This window comes from Lissotriton helveticus, chromosome 10, assembly GCF_964261635.1.
Source record: "Lissotriton helveticus chromosome 10, aLisHel1.1, whole genome shotgun sequence".
Taxonomy (NCBI): domain Eukaryota; kingdom Metazoa; phylum Chordata; class Amphibia; order Caudata; family Salamandridae; genus Lissotriton; species Lissotriton helveticus.
Window position 1 is genome coordinate 133,360,837 of NC_136071.1, and position 12,646 is coordinate 133,373,482.

Sequence of the window (12,646 nt, forward strand, 5' to 3'; positions counted from 1 at the left end):
TCCATTTTCCAAACCCTAACCGTCTCCCCCCGGGCTGTGTGGTTTTGCTTGATGTGTGACTAAATGACATCAATAATTCCACACACTTGGTGGGGAGGATAAGGTCATAGCAACAGGCTGGTGAAGGAATCCGAGGATATATTCTAGACTTACTCAGCTAGCTTCAGTACTATTTCTTGTAGTAGTAGCCAATGTCAAAGAAATTCAACACAAGTACTAGTTATACTTTCTACTTTACCATTTGTTAGGCTCTGTGTGGCACTGTTCTAGTGAACTGTCACCTCCTATATTCTCTATCGTACCGTTGTAAAGGACAAACCAGGTTTCATTTTCTTTTTTTCCATATGCATGCAACTGCCACTGTGTCACACCACTAGTACCACCGCAATGAGGACATTTCATCCGCCCAGGATTGCCAACCTTAATCGCCATTTCCTGTGGAGCCAGCCCTGGGACTAGCCCTACTTTCAAACACAAATTACAGGTAAGATAAGCGTTTGGTGGGAGGTAGTATAATGGAGTATTAGGAATAGACGAGAGATTGACGGTAGTACTACTAAAGTCCTAGGACTCCTCAGGAAAACAAACTTACTGTTAAACCCCCACCCACCAGACTCAAAAGCAGTAAAAAACAGGTATGGTCAGATAAAGTTTCAAAAAGTATATTTTAGTAGCCCTAACAAAATAATCTCCCGCAAGACCCTCCCTAATCCCAACGATTGTCCTTCAAAAGTCCCACAACCCAACTCCCAATTCCCACCCCCCAAAAGTCTCTAAAAAAGGGGCAAGGGACACTACACTACGGGAGGGTGCTGTTGAGTTTAGCGGCCAGGGCATCATACTCCTTGCGGAGGGTGGCATGGTCGAAGCGGAGGCCCTCCACCAAGTTCTTGTAGGTATGGACCTCCTGCTCCAGGTAGGACACTCTTAGGGATAAGCGGCGCTGGCGTGCCTTGCAACTCCTGTGGGGGGCAGCTGGTGTCTTTGCTGCTCGGCGGTGGCGGTTGGCTTTGGTAGCCCGGCTCCGTACCGCTGGAGCACTGCGCTGGCTGGCAGCCCGTGGGGGCACGGAGGAGGATGCAGCTGTCCCAGTAGATGTTGTTGTTGTCGTACCGGTTGACTGCGTGTCCTCCTCCTCCAGGGCCACCAGCCGCCGATATTCGGCGACAGTGGCATCCAGCCTCCGTTGCCGGGCCATTCGAGCCTGCTCCCTCCGTGATGGTCTAGTTGATTTGGAAGGAGCAACTATATGAAGAAAGAAAGACATAGTCTGTAACTAATGCTCCTTAAGATTAATAACACAAAGTGATTGAGCACAAAGTTGTGTCACAGTACAAGTAGCAAATTGAAAGCACAGTACATAACTATTGAGGACAGTATCTATCTAACCTCCCACTTCTTCATCCTTGCTCTAACATTAGTGGGAGTTTAAGGAACTAATTCTACGAGCACTATGGACTTCCATTACAGTCGACTATGACAGTCCACCAGTCTTATTCTTCTTCTTCTCTCTTGTTTAGGAAAATTGGTACGTTATCTTATGCAAGTCGGCATAATGCCAGCGCAGTGAACTTGCACCCGAGAAAAACAGACGCACACCATGATGAGTGAGACAGACTTGCGTTACTGTACCGGTCCAGTACATGCAGGTGGTGAAGCTCTTCCTTTTCTATTACGGGTGGCACTGAGAATACTCTGTTACAAGGGCTACTGCTTAATTAATTTAGCTTTCACCCTACAGTGCAAATGAGTACTAGAAAAGGAAAATGAAGAAGCTAAATAATTTGATTATCTATCACTTCACATGGGATGTATTTGATGACATATGGGATTACTTTAGGGGCTTTGCTTATTATTGAGTGAACAGTGATACACCCACACATGAATGATGTACTACTACTAAACTAAAGTTATTAAGAGAGGTAGGGAGTGTCCACCGTAAGAACCGGATATATGCTGTGCTTGCAGTTGCAATACAAACTACTGCTACTATTCATGGTAGTATTTGGACAAAATTACAACTTCTTTTCCTTGCCTTTCCTACACTGGAACGGACGTGCGGGTGCGGTGTTACATGCTCTTCAAGGTAACACTTAGTTCATCCAGTGACCGTCCACTCTCTCTAGATACACATATGCTATCTAAGAGTCAGATAATACCATGATCCAGGCATCCATCCATTCAAAGTATATGCACACATACAGTTTCTGTTTCACCCACCCAGGCTGTTCTCCTTCCACCCATCCTTGCTTCATCATTCACCCAGCCATGCACCATACCATTTTCTTTCCTTCCCAGCCACCTCGGGGACCAAGCAAACACATATCATTCTTCTTTGCCAGCCATCATTAAATTTCTCGTCCTTCCACACTTACTTACACCCTTCTTTCGCTTTTCGTTCATCCCATCCATCAAGTTCATCTCAGATCTTATTGGGATTCTTCTCGCCAAAAACTTCACAGCTAAGTCGAAGTACATTTAGAGGAGGCTACTACCTGGTTGATTTATAATACACCCGTGCAGAAAGCACACTATGCAGTCTTCAATCTCAATAAGTAAGGAATATATAGCTTACCTCTTCCCGCCACCACCGTGTGAACCCTCACAGGAACGTCCGGCACTTGCACCGCCTCCTCCCCAGAGTCCTCGTCCAACACCACCACCTCCGCGCTGGCCCCGCCACCAGATGTTCCACCTACAAAGTACACTTAAGAATGTTAGAATACACCACTCACTACTATATAATATTTGGTCTAGGAGGAATAAAGAAATGTGAAAAAAACTAAATACAATGTAATAATTTATTGCATTATTTCGTGTCCATAGTTCTGTTTGTGCAGATTTGTCCCTGCAACAGTAGTAGAATGGATTGTCCTAGTATCCAAAACAAAAGTAAAGTAGTATCTTATTCTTTCTTGGTGGTCATTCACCTTTTTATTGTTGGCAATTGTCAAAGCATAAACATATCGAAGACTTGAAAAGACATTATGGACAATCCCAGAGGACTGCACTCAGTGCATAGAGCTATTGCTGACTAGAATGGGAGTCCAATGGAATTGCCAAATGTGCAATCTTAGTTAGCTACACAGACAGACTAATAAGAATAATCTAGTAATATCACAGGGAGTCATAGTCGAGGCAGGATAAGAATTTAGATCCAGTCTACAAGAAGATCAAAGACTATTTAGAAAAAATCGAATGAGGAACGCTAGGAAAAAATAGGTACTCTATATTCAAATTAAAACTTACTGGGGCCAGCAAAGGAGCCCTCGCCTGCCCGATCCTGGCCTGCATCCTGAACAGCACCCTCCTCCTCCTCCTGTGTCCTCCTCTTGCCCCTGGGGGAAGCTGATGTACAACATGAAAGAAAGAAAGACCAGAAAACATGGATGATATTTGTCAACCAAATCAAACATTTCAAAATAACAATACAAAATATTTTGGCGAAATACCAAATAGATAGACAACTATTCCAAGGGATATATTGACCGATCTCATGTGGTATACTACGTTATCAGTATTGCTTGATTTGCGGACCGTTGACTTTGAAAGTTCCTATGTAACTCACTAAACAGACTACTAAAAAGGTTTACCTTGGCCTGGCAGGCAGCAGTCCGCAGCACGCGAAGTGACAGACAAAGTCCATCGTGCTTGCAGATCAGTGAATACTCAAACTATAAATCCACCGACCACCACCACTATTTCTTCTTATAGCCATGTGTCTAAAGGAAGGACTGGACTTGAGTCTGTAGGGGCTGATTTTGAAGCCCCTTGCGGCTCTTTTGCTCCATTGTTGCGTGACTTTTGTGACGCAGCGGCAGAACAAAAGAGGCGCCATGGTGCGGCGTATATTAACGAAGTGACGCATATGGGAGATGCATCACGTTGTAAAGCCCTGCGCCATCAGGGGGCGTTCCGGCGCAAGGGAGGGCGTTCCTGCGCAGGAACGAATCCTAAAAGTGGCTGAGGGAAATCTACAAGATGTCATTCAGTCACTTTTAGGACAATGATGCGTGACTCAAACCCTGAGCCTGCTTGAAGCCGACGTACGGCTTGATGCAGCATTGGGGAGATACGGCACCCCAGAGCATTGCTGGAGCTGCGCCATCGTTGGCACGCAACTCCAGCAATGCGCCGCCTTTACGGCACAGATGCGTAAGGCTTCTGTGACGTTTTGGCATGGCGCACAATTACTGGCGCATCCCTGCTACTTTGCAGGGATGCGCCGGTAATTGAAAATATGACCCTTAGTGTCTAGCATTACGCAGTTCTTTACACTACACTCATACATAATTTCTCAGGCCAATGAAATGAACACAAAATACAAAACAAATAAGCATAGTAGCAAGGCTACTGAGAAGGAAATCAGTGCACCTGAAATGCATAGAAGATTTTGAAATATAATTTACCTACAATGTAATCGGCAGCATTATTGCTCTTGCTCGGGGATCTCTACGCCAAGCACGTCCAGCAAGTCGCGTTCCCGGTCCATGACATCCGTCCAGCGGTGGGTGGCCTGGTTATAAGTGCGCCGGACCCCAGAGAGTTTAAACATGGCCCGGCACACCTTCTCCCACCGCTTCCGGCGCTCCCGGATGCCGTAGCCGGTTGCGATCTTGCCGCCTCCCATGATGGTCTTGGGGAGGCGGCGCTGGACGTGAAATATTAGTGCGGCCACCTCCTCCGCACTAAAAATCTCCCGAGCTATCACTGTCTCCCCCCTCAAACGCCCGCACGGGAGCCGGGCACGGGGTGCTGGACCCTTCCCCTTTGCGGGCTTCTTCCCGGCTCCCTTTGCCATGTTCTGGGCAGAAAGGAAGCAAAATAAGAAAGAAGAAATAGAACAGGGAAGAAGAAAAGAAAAGCGTTTAAAAAAGTAGTTCAAAATTAACAAAAAGTAGCAGAAAACACAAAAATATAGAGCTAGAAAAATAGAGGGATAGATAATAAGTAAAATAGATTAAAAAAAAACTTCAAAAAAGCAAAGGATGGCAGAGATTAAGAAAGGATACAGAGAGCATGCCCAGAACCATAGCAATGAATGAGAAACAAGATGGCCGCGCCCGCGTGGGTAAGTTTGCACGAGATTTTCCTCGCGATCACGCGCGAAATTGTACTAGCGAGCCGCACACTTTGCGAGATTACACATAGCGGCCGGAAACGGAATTATGTCACGCAAACAAGATGGCCGCGCCCATGTACGACCGCTAGGGTAACTTCGCAAACGTAGCGCTACAAGCGCCTTGCCAACACGCACAAAATCACGCGAACATACACGCCGCAAAAAAAACAAATCGTGTATTCGCACGAATTCGCGGCTTCCAAAATCGATCTCGCACGGATTCGCACCCCGCAAATCGCGCGAAATTGCAGAAAAACGATTTTTGCAGAACTGAAAGCAATCAGCAGGTGCAAAAGTTCAATCTTAACATTAGTAACCATTCACTCTAGTGCTTCCTGAGGGGCCCCTCCAGAGTTCAGTTGCCTATTTGCAACTCTTCTATGACCCTGCTCTGACCCAAACAGCAGGCTCATAGAATAGCTACAAGTAGGCCATAAAGGTCCTGTGAAAAAAAAATTGCACTGCAACAGAAAGCAAATTACAGATAAGGAAGGAAGCAGGTGCCAGCCAGACTGGAAGTTTCAAAATCACTGACACATTAATCAACCCCAAATTAATTCATGGCAGTTGAAGCAGGGCAGGTGTGCTTGTTTTTTTTCACCCCCATAATTTACAGTGATAAACCAACCAGAGGGTGGCATGGGTGTACCAGAGGGTGGCAGTGGTGAAACAGAGGGTGCTGTCAACCTGTGATGATGAACCAGACGTAGAAACAACATAGTCCGGCCGTTGCGAGTCGACAAGTAAGTTCGCAATTGCGAACTGGTACACAAATCCTCGCGAACCCTTGCGAACACAAAAAACACAAAAATCCGCAGATTCGCGAGAGTTCGCGGATCTTGCGGATTGCGAATCCGTAAATGCGCACGTTCGTGTACGCCAGATTAGCTAAATCCGCCCATGCTTATTCTTAACTCGAATCTACCAGGGGCGTGCTGCTGCTGGGGCCCAGGGGAAGGCTTGCCTCCCTGGGCCCTGCCCAGCCCCTGGATATCTGGAAGACTTTCCATGGATAGGAGCTGTTGGTGCTCCCTCTCTTTGTCCCTGGACTTGGATTATAGCGCTGGGGGGAGTATGGTGCTTTTGTCCCCATGTGCACTCTCTGCTGCTGCCAGGAGGAGCACTTTATCTATACTTCTTTGTGATCCTAGCACCTGGTGGGGGGATGTGGCAGCAGACTGCTGAGAGGCGCTTTATCTTTGGCAGAGCGCTAGATTCTGCTCGACCCCCAGGAGAGGGAAGACGTGGGCTGCACAGCGCGGTGGCTGCAGCCCTGGTAGAGGGAATCTCGACGTGAGGGATTCCCTCCTGATGCCGTCATTGCGAGAGTCCACCTCGCTGCTGTGTGCCTTGATTCACTTATTTTGTGGACGGGTGCCACCCCGTTTATTTGGTTGTCTGGCGAGTGCCCACCTCGCTTCTGCGTTTCAGTTGCTTTTCGAGGGTGCCTACCCCTCGTTGTGCCCAGGAAGAGTTCACTGCCGCAGCCCGGGGAAAACGCCGGAAGGCGATGTCTGGCCTGGCGCCTGGTTGTGGGCGGGGCCGGGAGGATGTTGTTTCCGCTTCCCCCTGCCTGGGGGAAGCCATTCTCTGAGACCGGGGATGCTGTGGCCGAGTGAGGAAGCCAGCATGGCGGTGAAGAAGGGAGAAGCTCCCGAATGCCGCCGCAAGACAGGAGGCGTGCTGCAGTGGCTGGCGGGGCTCCTGTGCGGAGAGACGAGCCCCGCGTGCAGCCAGAGTCCGCCTGCGCCGCCGAGGAAGAGATCCGGCAGCCCTCCCCTCCCCGAGGAAAACTCCGATGAGTGGAGCTCCGTGAGGGACTATGGCTGGTCCTAGTGGTTGCGAGGGTGGGGGAGGCAGCATTTGAGCGACCCTGTGGCAGCGGGCCGCTCCTCCGTTTTCGCCATGATGTGTCTTAGAGCCCCGTAGGTTCTAACGATGGCCCGTGTCCTGTCCTCAGTTTAGGGGGGCATAGTTGGTGCACGCAGGGCGGCCCCGGATGGCACTGGGCCGCACCAACGCGTTATTAGTGATTCGAAGAGCCCACGAGGCTCCCCCATCGAGGCGGCATATTTGTTGTCGAGCCACGGGAGGCTCAGGGGGCATTTCTTTTGATCACGAGTCCCCAGAGGGGGGACTCCAACGACGGGGCCATATTCGTTTTAGGAGCCTGAGAGGCTCAAGGGCATGTTTTGTGTCAGAGCCTGTGTGGCTCCAACGTGGGCTATATTTCTTTGAAGGGCCCAGGTTCTTGTCCCCAAGTTTTGCTTCCTTATGATTATAGAGCCTATAGGACTCCAAGGTGCACAGTGGATTTCAGAGCCAGATGGCTCCAACAGTTGGCGCAGTCCTGTTCTAGGGTCAGTGAGGACCCTGTTGCAGTTTTGTTGTTTCCCAGCTGCCCAGCAATTAGTGGTACAAAAGGGGGTGGTGATGGAAGGAGCATCTGAATCAATCAAACACTCACACCCAGTCAAAAGATCTGGGTATAATCCATCACCGTTCTTTAGCCCAATCTGCTACCCCAGTTCAGACATGGCTATATGCAAATCAGTCTGACCCTGTGCCTCATGGGAACAGTCCAGCCCGAACTGCCAAGCCATGCCTTCCCTGGACCGGAAACAAGCTTCCGAGGACCGGTTTCTGGCATTCCAGCCGTCTTCACCCCGGCTTGCTTGAATCCAGTGGCAAAGTGAGCAAGGGACTCATGTATGAGCATACCCTGCCACACTTATGGCGGCCAAAAGTGGTACAAAAGGGGGTGGTGATGGACGGAGCATCTGAATCAATCAAACACTCACACCCAGTCAAAAGATCTGGGTTTAATCCATCACCGTTCTTTAACCCACTCTGCCACCCCAGTTCAGAAATGGCTATATGCAAATCAGTCTGACCCTGTGCCTCATGGGAACAGTCCAGCCCGAACTGCCAAACAATGCCTTCCCTGGACCGAAAACAAGCTTCAGAGGACCGGTTTCTGGCATTCCAGCCATCTTCAGCCCGGCTTGCTTGAATCCAGTGGCAAAGTGAGCAAGGGACTCACGTCTGAGCATACCCTGCCACACTTATGGCGGCCAAAAGTGGTACAAAAGGGGGTGGTGATGGACGGAGCATCTGAAGCAATCAAACACTCACACCCAGTCAAAAGATCTGGGTTTAATCCATTCACCGTTCTTTAGCCCACTCTGCCACCCCAGCTCAGACATGGCTATATGCAAATCAGTCTGACCCTGTGCCTCATGGGAACAGTCCAGCCTGAACTGCCAAGCCATGCCTTCCCTGGACCGGAAACAAGCTTCCGAGGACCGGTTTCTGGCATTCCAGCCGTCTTCAGCCCGACTTGCTTGAATCCAGTGGCAAAGTGAGCAAGGGACTCACGTCTGAGCATACCCTGCCACACTTATGGTGGCCAAAAGTGGTACAAACGGGGGTGGTGATGGACGGAGCATCTGAATCAATCAAACACTCACACCCAGTCAAAAGATCTGGGTTTAATCCATCACCGTTCTTTAGCCCACTCTGCCACCCCAGTTCAGACATGGCTATATGCAAATCAGTCTGACCCTGTGCCTCATGGGAACAGTCCAGCCCGAACTGCCAAGCCATGCCTTGCCTGGACCGGAAACAAGCTTCCGAGGACCGGTTTCTGGCATTCCAGCCGTCTTCAGCCCGGCTTGCTTGAATCCAGTGGCAAAGTGAGCAAGGGACTCACGTCTGAGCATACCCTGCCAACTTAGGGCGAACAAAGAAAAACCAAAGGTGGTGATGGATGGAGCGTTGACAATACAAACACTCACCCCCAGTCAACCGATCTGGGTTTAATCCATCACCGTTCTTTAGCTCACTCCGCCACCCCAGTTCAGACATGGCCATATGCAAATCAGTCTGACCCTGTGCCTCGTGGGAACAGTCCAGCCCGAACTGCCAAGCCATGTCTTCCTTGGACCGTAATCAAGCTTCCCAGGACCGGTTTCTGGCATTACAGCCGTCTTCAGCCGGGCTTGCTTGACTCCAGTGGCAAAGTGAGCAAGGGACTAACGTCTGAGCATACCCTGCCAACTTAGGGCGAACAAAGAAAAACCAAAGGTGGTGATGGACGGAGCGTTGACAATACAAACACTCATCCCCCGTCAACTGATCTGGGTTTAATCCATCACCGTTCTTTAGCTCACTCCACCACCCCAGTTCAGACATGGCCATCTGCAAATCAGTCTGACCCTGTGCCTCGTGGGAACAGTCCAGCCCGAACTGCCAAGCCATGTCTTCCCTGGACCGGAATCAAGCTTCCCAGGACCGGTTTCTGGCATTACAGCCGTCTTCACCCCGGATTGCTTGAATCCAGTGGCAAAGTGAGCAAGGGACTCACGTATGAGCATACCCTGCCACACTTATGGCGGCCAAAAGTGGTACAAAAGGGGGTGGTGATGGACGGAGCATCTGAATCAATCAAACACTCACACCCAGTCAAAAGATCTGGGTTTAATCCATCACCGTTCTTTAGCCCACTCTGCCACCCCAGTTCAGAAATGGCTATATGCAAATCAGTCTGACCCTGTGCCTCATGGGAACAGTCCAGCCCGAACTGCCAAACAATGCCTTCCCTGGACCGGAAACAAGCTTCAGAGGACCGGTTTCTGGCATTCCAGCCATCTTCAGCCCGGCTTGCTGGAATCCAGTGGCAAAGTGAGCAAGGGACTCACGTCTGAGCATACCCTGCCACACTTATGGTGGCCAAAAGTGGTACAAAAGGGGGTGGTGATGGACGGAGCATCTGAATCAATCAAACACTCACACCCAGTCAAAAGATCTGGGTTTAATCCATCACCGTTCTTTAGCCCACTCTGGCACCCCAGTTCAGACATGGCTATATGCAAATCAGTCTGACCCTGTGCCTCATGGGAACAGTCCAGCCCGAACTGCCAAGCCATGCCTTCCCTGGACCGGAAACAAGCTCCCGAGGACCGGTTTCTGGCATTCCAGCCGTCTTCAGCCCGGCTTGCTTGAATCCAGTGGCAAAGTGAGCAAGGGACTCACGTCTGAGCATACCCTGCCACACTTATGGCGGCCAAAAGTGGTACAAAAGGGGGTGGTGATGGACAGCAATTAGTGGGCAGCTGCACCGTTTAGGCGCCAAGGTAGAGAGAGTCCCTTTGTGGGATGGAGATGGCACAGAGGTGCCAGGCCTTCCACAGCTGCGCAGCATTAAGTGCCAGCTGCAACGTTTAGGCCCTGTGGCAATTAGTGGGCAGCTGCAACGTTTAGGTTTGCGCCGGTGGCGCACCCCTGACTGGCGCTGTGTGGCAGCGCACCCTGACATTCTGGACACAGGGCATTTGAGCCCCTTCTTGAGATGGCCAGTTGGCCAGGGGGCTGGTATGTGGGTAGGGCGCAAGGCCCTAATGTGATTTCTGCGCAATGTGATTTTACTATGTTTAGAATGGTAATTGCCTAATGGGATTTTTGTGCAATGTGATGTTACTATGATTATGAGGTAATTTGACCTATGTGGGTTTATGTCAGTGAGAGTTTACTTCACTGTGAGTTACGCCCCTAAATGTGATTTATTCTTAGGAGGAGAGTCTAATGTGTTTAGACTAGTGAGAGATTGCCTACTGTAGTTATACTGTTTAGGCCTAAATGTGATTGCGGCATAATGTGCTTTGCCTTTATGCTTGTGTTGTACTTCTAAAGGTGTTCATGCTTAGAAGTTTGCTTTGCCTAGTATGTTATACTAGTGAGTTTGGGCCCATGCGTGATCCATGCCTATGGTTAGTAGTATTGTGTAGTGTGTACCTACCTTTACCAGTAGTTACTGGTTGTGATCTACAATTGTCAGTTTGTGTTACAGTTATTTTAAGGGCTATTTCTACTAACTGCTGATTCTGACGGTGGCCCACGTGGCCCTGTCCTGGTGTAAATAATCGCGTGTGAATATTGCCCGTGCCAGTTGGCACAATGTATATTGTGTGATTACTATCTGATGTGTTTTGACAATACAAAATATATTTTTATATAACCTTGTGTGGAGTTCCTTTTGTGGTGTGCCTAGGATGTTGTTGCTGCTGTGTGCGTGCGCAAATGCTTTACACATTGCCTCCAGGATAAGCCTGTCTGCTCGTGCCAAGCTACCAAGGGGGTGAGCAGGGATTATCTTAGCGTGTGACCCCCTTGCCCTGACTAGAATGGTGGTTTCTGCCTGGCTTTGGCGTAAGCCTTAGCCAACCAGAAAATCCCAGTTCTAACAGTCTATTTTTTGTGAAACCAGATTGGTCAATGTGAAAAATATTAACAAGGACAGAGGCCAATGTAGTTGTCAATACCTTTGTGTAAAGTTTACAATCATGATTAATTAAGAAAATAGGCTGGTAATTTAAGACAATGTTAGGATCTTTATTAGGTTTCAGAAGAACTATAATTAGTGCCTCCGTAAAGGACCCAGAGGTTGAACCTGTATTAGCAAAATGAGTAAACAGTTAAAGTAAATAAGGTGAGAAGAAACTTGTTTATAAACTTCAGCAGGAATACCATCTGGACCAGGAGATTTAAGCAGCTTAAGAGAATTAATTGCTTATTGCACTTCTTCTAATGTAATCAGTGAATTCAATTTATTAATCCAATTTATTTTTGACTGACTGGGTAATCTTAGGTAAGCCATACATATTTAAACATTTATCAATATGCAATATATCACAAGATGGAGTGTTATTATATAAAGTTGAGTAATAATTCATGAATTCTTGATTTATTTCTTTATTTCCTTCTTACCAAAATTAAACATATATAATGTACGGAAAAGATATTGCCAATAGACTTTATCAAATGCTTTATCTGCATTTAGCACTAAAATACCAGATGGGATCTGGACCCCGTGAATGCCACGACGCCCTACACCGCTACGATGCCAGAACCCTCCACGCATGCCACACCGGATGATTACACACCTGCTTTCTGTCCGCCCGAAGAGCACTCACAGAGCTTTCACCTGCCGGAACTGTAGCTTCACAAGCATCCGCCCCACCATGCTGCCGACCAGGAAAGAACCTAACCACCTCAGATGCATCCTTCTCAATACCCGCTCTGCCCGCAAACACGCTGTTGAACTCTGGGACCTACTCGAATCAACCTCCCCAGATGTCGCCTTCCTGATGGAGACCTGGCTGAAGCCTGCCTCTGCACCTGACATAGAAATAGCCATCCCGGAAGGCTACAAGATCACCCGCAGGGACTGCACCAATGGAGCATGAGGAGGAATCGCCATCATCCACAGGAACACTTTCAGTCTCGACCAACACCGACGACACTTCAGCACCGCCGAACACCTGCACTTCCAGATCCACACCGACCGCAACACCACCCTCAGAGGAACCCTCATCTACAGACCCCCCTGATCCCGACCACAGTTCAGCGACTCCATCGCCGACTTCGTCAGCACACACGCCCTCGCCTCCACAGACTACATCCTCCTCGGGGACCTAAACTTCCACCTCGAGAACAACACCAACTCCACCACCCTGATCGACAACC

General features: G+C 49.0%; 1 protein-coding gene across 1 annotated transcript in view; it reads right to left on the bottom strand.

Moving 5' to 3' along the window:
* Positions 1 to 12,646, bottom strand: part of LOC144783960 (uncharacterized) — a 48,089-nt gene that overhangs the window by 23,050 nt on the left and 12,393 nt on the right. The window contains exons 2-4 of the mRNA XM_078662689.1: positions 3,250 to 3,348; positions 2,576 to 2,695; positions 905 to 1,245 (exon numbers count right to left, since the gene is read on the bottom strand). Coding sequence (XP_078518815.1) covers positions 905 to 1,245; positions 2,576 to 2,695; positions 3,250 to 3,348 — 560 coding nt within the window. The remainder of the gene's footprint in view (positions 1 to 904; positions 1,246 to 2,575; positions 2,696 to 3,249; positions 3,349 to 12,646) is intronic.